The sequence below is a fragment of the Zonotrichia leucophrys genome, chromosome 21, assembly GCF_028769735.1.
Source record: "Zonotrichia leucophrys gambelii isolate GWCS_2022_RI chromosome 21, RI_Zleu_2.0, whole genome shotgun sequence".
Classification (NCBI taxonomy): Eukaryota; Metazoa; Chordata; class Aves; order Passeriformes; family Passerellidae; genus Zonotrichia; species Zonotrichia leucophrys.
Genome location: NC_088190.1, coordinates 5,112,647 through 5,128,351, shown reverse-complemented (window position 1 = coordinate 5,128,351; position 15,705 = coordinate 5,112,647). Strand labels below are relative to the sequence as shown.

Here is a 15,705-nt window from a genome sequence, read left to right as displayed (position 1 = left end):
TTTCTGGTCTGAAGTATAAAAAGCAATTTTGCTATGGAAGGTTGCTGGAATGTCCATGACAAAAATTGACTGAAGCCCATGGTCTGCTCTGGAGGTGCCCTGTGTGCTTTAAACTTCATATCTCTGGCAATATCTCAGCTCACCAATCCCACAGTGGCTGACACAACAGACTCACTTGTTTTCTCCTGGGCACAGCACACAGGCTGCCAGTCACCCACAAGACAACTGCTTGTTTGGAGAGCTCTAATTCTGATCTCCTCATAAAGATTCTTCCTTCTTATGAAAATTCAGGTTTATGAGACAGCTGGATTCATATTCCACTCCTGCAGTGCTTTGATGATTTTATCTCCCCACATCTTCACACTCTTGTGGGTTTGTTTTGGAGAAAAACCATTAACCAGCCCCAGTGAAAATCAGAGGCAATAACAAAGCATCAAGCAACAAGTGTATCAGAGCTGAGGAGGGAGAGAAACTGCAAGAAGCAATTGTGCTTTCTATTTCTTTAAAAGCAAATGTCAGGTCAGCAAGGCTTTTCTAATGGTTCCTAATCAAGCAGAAATCCTGCAGCCACTTTGGATCAGCAAAAGAAGCCAAGATGGGAGAGTTTGTGTCAGTTGGGTTTGTGTTAATGTCCTTTGTAAGAAGTGCAAGATTTCTTTTGTTTCCTTGGACATCAAGAAGCTTTCACAGCGTTTATGCAAGCAGCAGATACATGAGGCATTTAATCCTTTATTTTATCTTATTTCTGCCATTATAATCAGAAGTTTTACAGGAAGATGCAAGAACCCACATTAGGCAATTACAGAGCAGCTGGCCTGAGGAGCAAAAACTGATCCAGAAGGATCTAGAAATAAGCCTGCAGACCTTCTGGAAAAGGCTCCACCTTTGCTGAGATGGTTTTATTTGGACACCAAGTTGCTGCACTAAAATTCAGAACTAAAATAAAAGAGGGGGGAAAGTTGCCATCTCAGCCAGCTGAGACTGTACTAATACTCTGAATGTCCAAAAATTTAGGATTTACTCTAAAATCTACTGTTTATGTAACTATGGATATATTAATTAATCACAGATTTTCCTCTCAAAATCCTATTAATAAACTGGCCTCCCTAACACTGGAGTTAGATCACATTGCCTGTAAAAACAACCACCCTGTGTCAATTTTACACAAACTCTCACCATTACTTAATGTCCTTTCACTTGAATAAACAGAGGAATGAGTTTTACTTACACATTCTGCAGATTTCATTGCATCCCACCCTCAGATATCCCATTTCTAAAAGAACAGCAGTGGATTTTACAACATTAATACTGCAGAGAACCCAGTATCCAGAGAAAGGGGATTGGATACTTAACTAATTAATTTGCTAAAATACTGCCTAAATTAAGAAATGCAATGATAGAGTTACCACCTACAACTTTTGGGGTTGTAGTAGAATTTATAGCAGCCAGGGCTACCTTCTAGGGAGTTAAATTAAAATATCCATAGTTACATAAACAGTAGATTTTAGAGTAAATCTTAATTTTAAGATGTTCAGAGTATAATCCAGTCTCAGCTGGCTGAGATGGCAACTTCCCCTCCTCTTTTATATCTTTTAACAGTTCAGAATTCTAGTATAGCACCTTCCTTGAACTTCTATAAACTCACCCATTTTGAACAGCCCTTTCACATTCTGGATCTCTAATGCTCTCATGTTATTGAAATGCCAGAACGAGTCACCAAGAGGGCTCCAATCCAACAGGCAACAATTGCTGGAAATTCTTCTCATTTCCAAGCCCTCTCCTACACCCCTTCAAGACAGAACTGAGGGAAGTCTCTCCTGCTCTCCCCAACCTTTCCTGGCTGAAACCTGTTCCAATTTCACCCTGTAAATACCTGATATGACCAGATGAACTGGGAGGGGCCAGCAAGCTCTTCATGGTTTCAGGGGGGTGGAGGTAAACAGAAAAATAGTATATAAGATGCTTAGAGACAGACTTCCAAAGTGCATAGACTCTGACAGGAGGTGTCTGAAAAAAAAAGGAGCCACTTCCTCAGGCTCCACCTTCAGAGCCTCACTTCATTGGAAGCAAGGAAGGTACCAGGCTGCTGCAGGAAATTTTACACCTACCCCAGCTGCATTCAGCCTCCTGCAGTCAGCTGGAAGGTTTCTGTCGCTGTAAGCAAAAATGCCAGCAAGACCCAGGGCTCAGCTGGCATGGCTCTGCATTGTCACTGTGTCTGTGGTGATTCACCCAGCCCTGCTGCACAAACCTCCCAAGAGGAGGATGAGCAATGGGAACGCGCAGCTGAAGATGCCAGGCTGCTGCGAGGAGATCAAGGAGCTCAAGCTGCAGGTAGCCAACCTGAGCAGGATGCTGCAGGAGCTGAGCAAGAAGCAGGAAGGGGACTGGGTGAACGTGGTGATGCAGGTGATGGAGCTGGAAGGCAGCACCAAGCAGATGGAGTCGCGCCTGGTCGACGCCGAGAGCAAATACTCCCAAATGAACAACCAGATTGACATCATGCAGCTGCAGGCAGCTCAGATGGTCACACAAACATCAGCTGGTAAGGAGGGAGCCACCAAGCTCCCACAGACACCTCTCACTGCACACTTAATGCCTGCTTCCTAGGGCTGGCATGTCCTGCTAAGGTAGCAAGCGTGCACGCTGAAAAATGCTGCTCAGGCAGTGACTCTGAGCAAAGCAGCTTGAATTTCTTCATCTGTATTTTTATATCTATGTCTGTGTATAAGCAGTGCAGAAACTGAACAGATATTGCATTTCTACAGTGAGGAATTCAGTCTATATTCATTTTCTGTTATATGTTTCATTTTCTGAGCACTACACTAGCAATCCTAAAAAAGGGGGAGCTGGCTTGGGAAGGGAATGGCTCTGGCAGTGAAAACCTCTGAGCTCACAGCACTGACAGGGGACTAGAAATTGTTAAAACAATTAGAAATGCTCTCCAGGAATTACCAAATATTTGTATCTTTATTATCTTTATGACTATCTCTGAACCAGAGTAAAAAAAAAAAGAATTATCCATTATTTTTGAATGATAATTCTTAAAAATTCAAGGCTGAATTCTTAAAAATTTAATCTACAAGGCTGTAGATTGAATACAAACAGTGATATAGAATACAAACTGTGATTTATACCTAGCCAGACCACAGTTAAATTCTTCAAAATTCCCTTCCCTGAGGGAAAATGTCACTGCACACAGAGATTGCACAGGCCTGTACCAAATGTGGAATGCAGGTGCATTTTTAGGTCAGCTACCTGTAAAGGCACTTCTAGAAAAAAGCATCCTCTTTGCTGACTTTTCTCTTCAAATGAAATTCACTGCTAAGAGCTTAAATTGTCTCAGTCTCAACTGGGTTTGCCAACAGACTTCATTTTTTTAGCATTAAGGAAGAACTTCTAAATCTATTTACTTAATTCTTCCTCTAAAAGGAAGGAAATTCTTCCTCTAACCACCTGGTTAGTTTTGACACATTATTATTTAGGCCTTTAAAAAAAGTTATGCCATAACAAGGCTCTATAAAGCTGAAGAAAAAACAGTTAAACACAGCAGAAACTGGCCCAGAAAGTATTTAAGACAGATATTTCTCATCTCACCAGGTAAGAGACATTTTTGAAAGCATCCTCTTTGCTGACTTTTCTCTTCAAATGAAATTCACTGCAAAGAGCTTAAATTGTCCCAGTCTCAACTGGGTTTACCAACAGACTTCATTTGGATTTTTTTTTAACATTAAGGAAGAACTTCTAAATCTATTTACTTAATTCTTCCTATAAAATAGCTCCACCTGGTTAGTTCTGATGTGTCAGAACTAACATTTATTTACAGTAGGCCTTTAAAAAGAGTTACACCATAACAAGGCTCTTGAAAGCTGAAGAAAAACCAGTTAAACACAGCAGAAAGTGGCCCAGAAGGAATTTAAGACAGATGTTTCTCACCTCACCAGGTAAGAGACATTTCTGAAAGCTGTCAGACATTATAAAGCCTTGCTTCAGCTCATTTATCCCCCTCAGAATAGCTCTGCATTTTACCATCTCCTGCACCAGGAGGAAAAGGCTTTCACAGCCTGAGTGCAGTTAAAAATCACTTTCTCTGTCACAGATGCCAGTGCAGAAAGGGCTGAACAAACAAATATTCCTCATCCTCAAACCTGGCCAACCTGCTCACAACTCAAAACAGGCTCCTCACAGCAGGCTTGGCCATTTATTGGATCAATCTTTATCACTGACTAAGGAGTTAGCAAATATACTTTCCAGCACAGACACACAGTGGCAATAAGAAAGCAGAGATGTCTTTTTGCACAGCAGAGGTTAAAAAAAAATTAAAGTAAATAAATTAATAAAAATCATAAAATCCCAGTATTTCAACACCTTTGCCAATAACGAAGCCATTCCAGGAAAACATTAAACTTTGGAAAGCCTTCTTCATTACTCCTTGTACTACAAACTAAAATTTGCAGAAAGCACCTTCACAGAAGAGGAATTCCTGCTGCTCATATTCTCATTTTCTGGTTCTGATTCAAGTAGATGCTGTTTATGACTGCTCATCACTTTACCAGAGGAACTACAGAATTTCTGGTGTTTACAAGTTACCTCCTGATGAATTTTTGGGAATTCCAGATCTGGAGGTAAGGCAATATTCAGTACACAACGTACATTACACGTCTTTTAAAATATAATCAAGAAATTATTGACTTCAATAATTTCATTTCAGAGATGAAAAAAGCACACACTAAATTTTGGTACCCTGCACTTGCCATCAGCATCTTTATGTAAGCAAACTTAAAATGATGGGAGGAGTGTATTTATATTTAAGAGAGAAAATAGAAAAAGGGTTTATCTAATAATTTTTTTGCCATAGAAGTTTCTTCAGGTTGTGAAATCTGTAACAATGCCTTGTGCTAAGAGAGCTGAACCTTCCTAAGGATACTGACAAGTGCCCACTGCCTTTTTTTCCTGTTCCAGGTGTTCTGTGACATGGAGACAGATGGAGGAGGCTGGACTGTCATCCAAAGGCGCAAAGTTGGTTTGACATCGTTCAACAGGGACTGGAAACAATACAAGGAAGGATTTGGCAATATTAGGGGAGATTTTTGGCTGGGAAATGAAAATATCTACAGACTTTCAAGACGCCCCACTGTCCTGCGAGTAGAGCTGGAGGTAATGAATGAACTCTTAATTTCAGCAGCAAAAGGCTTTTTTATTCCCCAGCACCAGATACCATCTCCTGTCTTTTTAGGATGCCCAAAGAATTTGCATGCTTTAATTACAGGCAAGAGTTTGCATTGTGTTACCCTCAATTTCCTCAGTCTGCTCAAGGCTTGGATTTGACTTAGACTGGTTTATAGCTTCATTTTATATACTTTATATACTAGTTCATAGTACAATACCTTTGAGGGATGGGATCTGTATAAAATGAAAGGCTTAACTGTTGAGTTTGTGAGGTCCCCAGGACGAGGAGGTGAGAGATGAGAAATCTGACTCCATGTTCTCAGAAGGCTGATTATAATATAATATAATATAATATAATATAAATCAAATGAGCTATACTAAAACTATACTAAAAAATAAAGATACAAACAGAAGGCTTAACAAGAATGATCATGAAAAACTCCTGACTGACTCAAAGTCCAACACAGCTGATGGTGATTGGTCATTAAGTAAAAGCAATTCACATGAAACCAATCAAACATGCACCTGCTGGTAAACAATCTCCAGCCACATTCCAAAGCAGCAAAACAGGGAGAAGCAAATGAGATAATATTGGTTTTTTTCTGAGGCTTCTCATCTTCCCAGGAGAAGAAATCCTGGTGAAGGGATTTTTTCAGAAAATATGATAGTGACACTTAATATCTAAAAGTCACTGTATCAGAGAGGAAAAAATTACTTGAGGCAGCATGCTGACACAAGGATATTGAATGCAAGAGCTACACATCAGGTTTCCTACACATTGTACAGCACCAGTGCAGATAAAACTTGGAAATCTTGGAAATTTTATCTTGTTTTCAAGTTTTATCAAGTGTTTCATGCCTTGCTCTAGAAAGTTCCTTTGCCTTAACAGAGCAGTTTCTGCAGTCTCAGACAGTAAAAATACATGTATATAATCATGGATGTTGGGTCTTTTTCATAACTGCTCTTACAGCACTGATTTCTTCTCCCTGTTGTGGGCAGGACTGGGAAGGTAACACACACTACAATACCAGCAGTTCATCCTGAGCAGTGAATTAAACAGCTACAGGCTCTTTCTGGGCAACTACACAATCTGTTTCCTACACATTGTACAGTACCAGGCAGATAAAATTTGGAAGTTTCATGCTTTGTTCTGGAAAGTTCTTTTGCCTTAACAGAGCTGTTTCTGCAGTCTGAGACATGTATATAATAATGGATGTTGGGTCTTTGTTGGGTCTAACAGCACTGATTTCTTCTCCCCTGTTGTGGGCAGGACTGGGAGGGAAACACACGCTATGCCCAGTACGGGCACTTCACCCTGAGCAATGAAATCAACAGCTACCACTGTAGGGAACTACTCTGGAACTACACAATCTCTTTCCTACAGATTGTACAGTACCAGGCAGATAAAATTTGCAAGTTTCATGCTTTGCTCTGGAGAGTTCCTTTGCCTTAACAGAGCAGTTTCTGCAGTCTCAGACAGTAAAAATATATGTATATAACCACGGATGTTGGGTCTTTTTCACAGCTGCTCTAACAGCACTGATTTCTTCTCCCCTCCTGTGGGCAGGACTGGGAAGGAAACACACGCTATGCCCAGTATGGGCACTTCACCCTGAGCAATGAAATCAACAGCTACAGGCTCTTTGTGGGCAACTACAGCGGCAACACCGGGCGGGACTCCCTGCGCTACCACAACAACACCGCCTTCAGCACGAAGGACAAGGACAACGACAAGTGTGTGGATGACTGTGCCCAGTTCCGGAAAGGTAAAGCACAAAAAATGTCACTGGTGGGACACACAGAAGTGATTAGGTGTTGCTCTGGATTAAAACCCTCCATCAGAACCGACTCCTGTCCTTCACCATCACCTTAAAGCTTCTCCACCAGAGGGAAACCTGAGGAGCAGCCCCTGTTACGGGGGGAAGCTCCATCCCAGCACCACCAGAGCTCCTGCAGGCCTGGATTTGCCTCCAGGCACTCAGCTGCACCACACAGCCAGGCAAAAGTGTCTCAGGGTGAAACACCACACACCCCACAGCCAAAAGTGTCTGTGGGGTGAAACACCACACACTCAACCAGCCAAAAGTGTCTGTGGGGTGAAACACCACACACTCAACCAGCCAAAAGTGTCTCTGGGGTGAAACACCACACACCCCACAGCCAAAAGTGTCTGTGGGGTGAAACACCACACACCCAACCAGCCAAAAGTGTCTGTGGGGTGAAACACCACACACCCACAGCCAAAAGTGTCTGTGGGGTGAAACACCACACACCCCACAGCCAAAAGTGTCTCAGGGTGAAACACCACACACCAGCCAGCCAAAAGTGTCTGAGGGTGAAACACCACACACCCCACAGCCAAAAGTGTCTGTGGGGTGAAACACCACACACCCCACAGCCAAAAGTGTCTGTGGAGTGAAACACCACACACCCCACAGCCAAAAGTGTCTGTGGGGTGAAACACCACACACCCCACAGCCAAAAGTGTCTCTGGGGTGAAACACCACACACCCCACAGCCAAAAGTGTCTGTGGGGTGAAACACCACACACCCCACAGCCAAAAGTGTCTGTGGGGTGAAACACCACACACCCCACAGCCAAAAGTGTCTCTGGGGTGAAACACCACACACCCAGCCAGCCAAAAGTGTCTGTGGAGTGAAACACCACACACCCCACAGCCAAAAGTGTCTCTGGGGTGAAACACCACACACCCAACCAGCCAAAAGTGTCTCTGGGGTGAAACACCACACACCCAACCAGCCAAAAGTGTCTGTGGGGTGAAACACCACACACCCCACAGCCAAAAGTGTCTCAGGGCGAAACACCACACAGCCAGCCAGCCAAAAGTGTTTTTGGGGTGAAACACCACACACTCACCCACAGACACTTTTGGCTGGTTGAAACACCACACACCCCACAGCCAAAAGTGTCTGTGGGGTGAAACACCACACACCCCACAGCCAAAAGTGTCTGTGGGGTGAAACACCACACACCCCACAGCCAAAAGTGTCTGTGGGGTGAAACACCACACACCCACAGCCAAAAGTGTCTGTGGGGTGAAACACCACACACCCCACAGCCAAAAGTGTCTGTGGGGTGAAACACCACACACCAGCCAGCCCAAAGTGTCTGTGGGGTGAAACACCACACACCCCACAGCCAAAAGTGTCTCAGGGTGAAACACCACACACCCCACAGCCAAAAGTGTCTCAGGGTGAAACACCACACACCCCACAGCCAAAAGTGTCTGTGGAGTGAAACACCACAGTGCCACTATCTGGTTCAGCACCAAGGGCCACACAAGCTCAGGCACACTCCATCTTAGGCACCTGTAATTCTTCTCCTGTGTTCACCTCCATATTCACTTGACTTGTGATCTTTATTACAACCCTATTATTGTGATCTTTATTACAACCCTATTATTGTGATCTTTATTACAACCCTAATACAAGCCTCTAATTTCAGAGGTTGTTCTCTTAATTTAATTTAGTATCTTTGAGTTCTGTCAAAGATAATTATCTTCATTACATCTTGCTCCTTAATTTCCCCGTTGTGTCCCACACAATATGCAAATAAAACTGTTTGTCTCAGTAAATACTCAGAGAGTTCAGGAAATTTTTGAACACCTTAAGATGCTCTAGAGCAAATTACCCAGATTCATTTCCTATGCTAATTCACTGAGTCAGAAACACATCAAGGAAATATTCTAAGAGGAGTGAGCAAATAAATTAAAAGCTAGTGGACTAATTTGACTATAGAGCTGTAATGCCTTTAAGTTCCTAAATATCTATGTGAAGTTTTAAACTTATCTGCAACCTCAACTATTACAGCCCTCTGCTCACTGTCCTCCGGAACAAGTAATAATCATTAATGTAAATAACAATATGAATATAATTACTATAAATTAATGTGAGGAATCTCTTATATTTCCTGACAAGGTGGATATTGGTACAACTGCTGCACAGATTCCAACCTGAATGGGGTTTACTACCGCAGAGGAGAGCACACCAAGAACATGGATGGCATCACCTGGTACGGGTGGCACGGCTCCACCTACTCCCTCAAGAGAGTGGAGATGAAGATCAGGCCAGAGGATTTCAAACCATAGAAGAAATCAGTGTTTGATTGTACAGCTCCATGACTTCACCATGCAAAAGGTGGGCAACAAACAGCCAAATGATGTTTTATTTCATCCAATACGTGCAACAGCTACGTACTGGTGATGTACACAAACACTGTGACATCAGTCACAGCCACCAGTACTATCAGGACTCAGGCTTGTTTCCTCCTCTTCAGGCTCTTTCCAAAGGGAAAAATATTGTGTTAGAGTAGCTTAGAACTGAATGCACTTCTAGCACCTTCAGAAAAGCCATGGGTGTGTTTTCACTAGCAGTGTGATTGCTGGGTTGCCTTAGTACTATTAACCAGATAGGCAGGGACTGAAAAGCAAAAGCCTCTTGGCTTCCTTTCCTTCAGTGTCTGGAGCAAGCACTGCTAAGCAACTTCCTTCAAGAAGTACTCAAACCACAAAAGTTATAGACTCATTTCAAGCCAGAGGAATCAATCAGAAGTGCCCCTGATGCACTTTTCTTTAATAAGTGGCTTACTTTCCTACAGAAGAACAAACAAAGCTCAAAAATGTTGGGTTAATTTGCATTGTCCAGATTCTCTCCTGACCTTTTACTGCCACCTCCTGCTGCTGCCTCAAATAATCCCCACTGAAGGCTGCCCTGAAAAACAGTAACACTGGAGGAGGATTTGTCCCATGGGCCCTCCAATGTTTATTTCTATCCACACAGATCACCTAAATGCTGATAAACTAGAAAAACAACTTCCTGGGCTGTTCCCAACCTGTGTTCAGGTTAGAATACAAACTTGCTGTATATCAGTAAGGCTGAGAGTGAGCAGCAGCTTAGCAAGCCAAAAAACTCAACTCCAACACTAAAAACCACTGTACCCATGAGCAGAACACCAGTACACACCAGAGAATCCCCAAGTGCCAACAGTTATTTCACTGTAAGGGAATGTTTGCTAATACAGCAGATTGAGGAGTATCAAAATCTGTTCCAACTTCCCAGGTGGAAGTTACCTAGAGATAATCTGTCAAAAATAGTAAACTTCTCCCTCAGATAACAGAGTGTTAAAGATAACAGTTAAAAAAGAATGAGACTCCTCCTATAGCCCTACCATTGTTTGAGTGTGTTGGAAAATTACCATTATAATTAAGATATCTATTTTTATTCACCTTGAAGAGAGTTTGAATCTAGATTAGGTTGTTCAGTCCTGTGTGAAATGGAAGAGAAAGATGTCTTGGGAATTTACATATGTTTGAATATTCATAATGCAATTTTCAACTGTGTGGAACTATAATTGGAACTATTTTAACTGTGGTCTAGAATGGATTTTTAAAGGTTTCTAAAACTTTTTTCATTTCCAATAAATTGTTTCATTTTTAAGTGTGCTTTATGTCAATTCTTTGATCCTTAACTTGCTTTTTGATACACAAAAAAACAACTGCATAAGCAACTGAGACCAAGAAAAAAATACACTGAATTCTGTATTTTTCTCAATAACATGAGGCAGAATGAAGGGTGAAAAAATAATAGAGGAGGAAAAAATTGGAAAGCGCAATTCCAAGGAAGTAGGAGAGTTGAAAAATTCACTGCATAAAGTCAAAGTTAAGTTTTTGCTCAACCAAAATCAATTTGTTCAACTCAAATAGCTGAGCTAACATTTCTGTGATACAGAATAGAGATTCACATTTTAAAACATGTAATTCAGCATCAAATCCTGTGCAGGTTATTTCAGGCTAACATCTGTGTCACTGACCAAGCTCAGAAACAACACATCATTTATAATATCTTCTATCTGACATGAGAGCAATGAGCCCTATCTAAGCTAAATCAGCAGAATGTGATGAGGAATTTTAATTAAGAACTTCAACTTTTCTGACTTATTTATATGCAGGTATAGAAATCTGTTTCATTTAACCTGCAGCCATTTCATGACATTCCATAGTGAATGGAAGGGTGAGAGAGGGGAATCAGAACTTTTTCCTGCAAAACTTCCCTGGGCTTCTCTCATAGTTTTAACCACAGAGTAGAAGGACAGAACTCAGCAGCTAAAATTGCACATTTTCAAGTAGTTTAACAACATCTTGTGGCAGAGTGAAATCCTAAGAACTGCCTAGATTAATCCTGGTGGTATCTTGAATTGTAGCTACTGCAAGAGCAGAAATCTCACCAGTTGTGGTCCTACCTGATAAGAGACTCCAGAATGGCTGGGGTGGGACCCTTTTGAAATTCCAGCTCTTTGTAGTGAAGGGCTTTGGCATAAGCTCGACATTTGGCAGCTCTTTCCCCCAGAAGGACAATGCCATTGTCATCTCTCAGAGGCAGGGGGCCCTGGGAAGGACACACACACCAGAAACAGGATGAGCATCACACAGCCATGAATTCCACACAGAATAACCACCAAAACAGCAATGGAAGGGGCTGCCCAACAGCATCTCTACCTTGTCACTGTGCTCCATGAATTCTGCCAAGTTCAGTAGGGTCTGAGTGACTTCTGCAATGTCCTGAGAAGTCAAGGCCAGCTCAATGCTTCGGATCAGCTCATCCTGCTGGTCCTCGTTCAGTTCAGACCAGCAAGAAACAAAGGCAGCATTGAAGAGGTCTCTGGGGAGGAACACAAAACAGTGTGAGGTGGGATTCATGAGAAAAAGTCTGTTTGACAGTGGGCTCACCTTCTTACCCAGAGAGAGCTAAAAAATACACTTACATGCCTGCCTGCAATAAGCAGTGATTAGTTTTGATAAAGCTAACTTCATTTAAAAATATAGAATAGGCTGGTATACTACAATAATAGAAATATTGTGCTATCATATGCTATCAAAGCTTCTCCTAACATGCTGGTTGTAATTAACCACTGCAGTTTATTCCACTCAGATGCATTTTTATTCCCCACAGTAAATACTCAATACAAATATTTCATATTCTGCTGTTTTTCCAGCTTCACTTATGTGCATTACCTTCTTTCTGGACTAACATGCAGAATTTCAATGAAAGATTTTGTGCACATCATGGAGCAGCCAACTAGGAAGGGTGAAAATGAAATCAAGCTGTTGGCTCTTTGATTTATGCCAAAGCAGGAACTGTCTCTATTTATGAAACCTAAGAGCTTCTAAATAACTTTCTTTTTTCCTTATAATATCTGGCTTCCATCTGCCATTTCAAATGACAAAAACCCAGAAATTCTGTACCGAGCCATGGGATTATAGGCCTGAGCCAGGGCCCAACACGAGCGCAGGGATGGTGAGGAAGAATCTTTCAGCAGCTCCAGACTCAGCCTCCTCAACCATTCCAACCAGTCATCCTTGGAAACTCTTCTGGCTGCTCCCCAGGCCTGCAGTACAAAGGAAGATAATTCACCAAACAAAGCATTAATTATCCAAGAGCACAAGAAATCCATCAGCAGGCAACATTACTTCCTCACAGCTCCAAAGCACATGCTGAGAATTCCTTTTCAATTTCCTGAAATCCATTACCTTTACCAGATAATCTGCAGTACTTAAGTCTCATGACTAAGAAATCTTCCCTAAATGTATTCCTGCCATGACATGGCAAGTATTTAACATGAACAATCCTTTCTCTGCAAAAATACACATTGAGCTGAAGACACTGTTGAAACATCAGCTTAAAAATACTTAATGCATTTAGAATTACATTTTTAAGTCCAGCATTTTCAAACCAATCCATCCCAGTACTGAACTGTGTGCTGCATGCATGTACTGTTCAAACTAGCCAGTGCTTAGCTATTAAGTTCTGCCTTCAAGAAAATATAAAACTAGGATGTAAGAAGAGCAAAAGCAAAACTACAAAAAAATAGCAGAGGCTTTGAAAAAGATGTCTCTATTGGCAAGAGATTATTCATTGTGACCTACAAAGTCTTGTTCATACTTAAGCAAGTGTGAAGGTTACTTCACAGCCTATCTTAAAAGTTGCTCTGCACCTTCTAATTCTAAAGAGTCTCAGACACTACTTTGACTTCAGTTTTGTACAGAAGAGAAAAGCAACATAAAAGCAATTTAAATAAATAAAGTTCAGATGCATCAGACAAAACTCTTTCAGTGTGACACATCAGCTCTCTTCAGCAGCAAATTCACACTGTGAAGGCTCTGGTCTTACCTTCTGCAGGTTGATGGTGCTCACATGTAATTTCTTCATGGGACCTGTTTCCACAGGACCAGTGGCTGAAGTTTCTCCCTGGTTGCTTCTCAACATTCGATGCTGATAAATCAGGGGATCCTCCTCTTCATCAGCAAGAGTGTAACCCTACAAGAATTGGTTTACAGTGAAGATCACACTCACACATACAGAAGCAATTCTTGACGAGCCAAAAAAAAAAAAGAGCACTTGCAGCAAATAACCATGTTTTGTTATAAGGATTACACCTTATAAGCCAGAGAACTCTAAACAATATCCTTTTGCTACTCAAGGTAACTGTCAAGAACTCTCAGCTCCTAGTATAAAAAGCCAAAATAATGTACATTGAAACAAGCACTATTGCCTATTTGACTTGTAAACCAGTTGTAAATTGTAAACCAGTTACTAAATTTTTAAAATGTAAGACATTCCACAGAAAATACTGAGATAAGGTCTCCTCAAATCCTGAAACTATGGGAAAAATAGGATAAATCCACATTTAAGAAAAGAATAGTAATGCCACTGGCTACAAGTCTAAGTTCTTCCCTAGAACTTGCCATGATTTTTCCACAGGAAATATTTAATATCAGTAGACAAAAAATTTCCCATTGTAACCTCAAAGTTGCATTAAAAAGCTGCACTTCAAACTGAAACAGAGCAACAACCACTCTTCATTTTATGAGTAAATCCAGGTGAAGGTTCCAGCTACATCTGTTTCAACATGACAATATCCCAAAAGTGCAAACAATTGTACACTTGTCAGCTTACCTTCACAATTCTGCAGATGAGCACATCATAGCGTTGATGGTTAATTCTGTGTCTCACCAGGACTTTGTTCACCATTGGGATAAAAATCTGGTACTGTAAAAGGGAATGCATCACAAACTTGTTACTCAGTGGCACCAAGAGCAGTAAAATTCCATCTCATTGTTTCATTGATGAGAAACCAATTCTGACAGTTTGATTTCAGTAGCTCTCAATTCCAGGAACAACTAAGAGAAGAAAAATCAGTTCTCTTAGAAATGTGTGAATACATTACAAAATTTCAAATTTAAAGCCTTGATCTCTGGGACAGTCACACCTCCTGTGAGCTTTCAAGGCAAAGAATAATATTACCTTCTTTCCCAGCTGGAACACCAGAGAGGAGAGGGTGTCCATGGCAGTTGTTCTCAGCTCAGGGCTCTGATCCAGTGTTCGTACGATGGGGTGAATAATCCGCGACGCGTAATCCGTGAAATCCAGGGACTCTGTCAAGCGATCCACTGTTTCCAGAGCAGCTCTTAAGTCAGAGAAAAAACAGGGAAGAACTTATCTCAGAGTGTCAAGGAAAAAATAAGAAAAATTATTAAAGTGCTCAGTCCTCCTAGGATTAATAACAATAGGAAAAACAGGCCACAGAACTCTGTTAAAGCAGCTCGTACTTGCAGGACAGTTTGCAAGTGACTAAAATACTGGCAGGTGAGAATCAGAAAATTTTAAAAACCTCAAAGAAACAACAACAACAAAGAAACCCAAACCAACCAAACAAAAACAACCAAAACCCACCAAGAAACCCAAAAAATTAGTAACACTGCTGTAATGTCCAAACAACCTTCCACAGGTTTAACACAGAAAAGCTGAGGAAGGGACTAAGAAGTATTTAATTGTAAATGTTCAGCTACTGCAGAGCTTGGATATCACAGGTAAAACTACAAAGAGAGGGACTGCAAACCACCAGCACTTACTTGCGAGCCACCACAGGGACATCTGGGGCATCAAACAGCTTTACAATGGGAGGTAGCAATAAATGAAGGTAATCATCCAGGTTAGCTCCAAAGAGCTGGATTGCATTAAGGAGCTGGAGAGAAAAATCACAGAAGACTAGAATGTCAAAGGGTTTGAATGGATCTTGAAGATCATCTAGTCACAACTCTCCTGCCATGGGCAGGGACATCTTCTACTAGATCGGGGTGCTCAAGGCCATATTCAACCTGACTCTGAACCTTGTCAATTTTGGGGCATCCACAACTTCCATCCACAGCCTGTTCCAGTGTCTCACCACCCATGCAGTAAAGAATGTCTTCTTAATGTCCAACCTAAATTTCCCCTCTTTCAGTTTGTACCTGTTACTCCTTTTCCTGTCACTACAGTTCCTGACAAAGTGTCTCTCTCTGGCTGCCCTATAGCTCCTTTCATATCTCCATACAACCTCTTCCTCTCCAGGCTGAAGAGCCCCAGCTTTTCCAGCCTGTCTTCATCGTGGAGATGCTCCACTCCTCTTACCAACTTTGTGGCTTCCTCTGGACCTGCTCCAACAGTTTCATGTCCTTCCTATGTTGAGGACACCACAGC

The 15,705-nt window shown here is 41.6% G+C and overlaps 2 protein-coding genes across 3 annotated transcripts in view; one reads left to right on the top strand and one right to left on the bottom strand.

Moving 5' to 3' along the window:
* MTOR (mechanistic target of rapamycin kinase) overlaps positions 1-15,705 on the bottom strand; it is a 73,547-nt gene that overhangs the window by 40,537 nt on the left and 17,305 nt on the right. Inside the window, exons 22-28 of the mRNA XM_064730460.1 lie at positions 15,099-15,211; positions 14,491-14,653; positions 14,143-14,235; positions 13,357-13,503; positions 12,432-12,574; positions 11,685-11,847; positions 11,429-11,574 (exon numbers count right to left, since the gene is read on the bottom strand). Coding sequence (XP_064586530.1) covers positions 11,429-11,574; positions 11,685-11,847; positions 12,432-12,574; positions 13,357-13,503; positions 14,143-14,235; positions 14,491-14,653; positions 15,099-15,211 — 968 coding nt within the window. The remainder of the gene's footprint in view (positions 1-11,428; positions 11,575-11,684; positions 11,848-12,431; positions 12,575-13,356; positions 13,504-14,142; positions 14,236-14,490; positions 14,654-15,098; positions 15,212-15,705) is intronic.
* ANGPTL7 (angiopoietin like 7) lies at positions 1,918-10,635 on the top strand. Of its 2 annotated transcripts, none has more exons than XM_064730573.1 (5): positions 1,918-2,545; positions 4,525-4,625; positions 4,963-5,157; positions 6,737-6,935; positions 9,109-10,635. In XM_064730573.1, exons 1-5 carry the CDS (start codon positions 2,167-2,169, stop codon positions 9,276-9,278), a joined length of 1,044 nt encoding a protein of 347 aa, XP_064586643.1. In that variant the 5' UTR covers positions 1,918-2,166; the 3' UTR covers positions 9,279-10,635. The 2 variants fall into 2 exon arrangements, with proteins under 2 accessions (XP_064586643.1, XP_064586642.1); XM_064730572.1 differs by having other exon boundaries at positions 4,522-4,625; positions 9,109-10,555.

What these genes read in the sequence shown, in the direction of transcription:
- ANGPTL7 (XM_064730572.1), top strand. Translation starts at nt 2,167, where the DNA reads ATGCCAGCAAGACCCAGGGCTCAGCTGGCATGGCTCTGCATTGTCACT. An exon ending in TCCTGCGAGTAGAGCTGGAG is followed by an intron (nt 5,158 to 6,736) that starts GTAATGAATGAA and finishes TCCTGTGGGCAG; the next exon opens with GACTGGGAAGGAAACACACG. An exon ending in CTGTGCCCAGTTCCGGAAAG is followed by an intron (nt 6,936 to 9,108) that starts GTAAAGCACAAA and finishes TTTCCTGACAAG; the next exon opens with GTGGATATTGGTACAACTGC.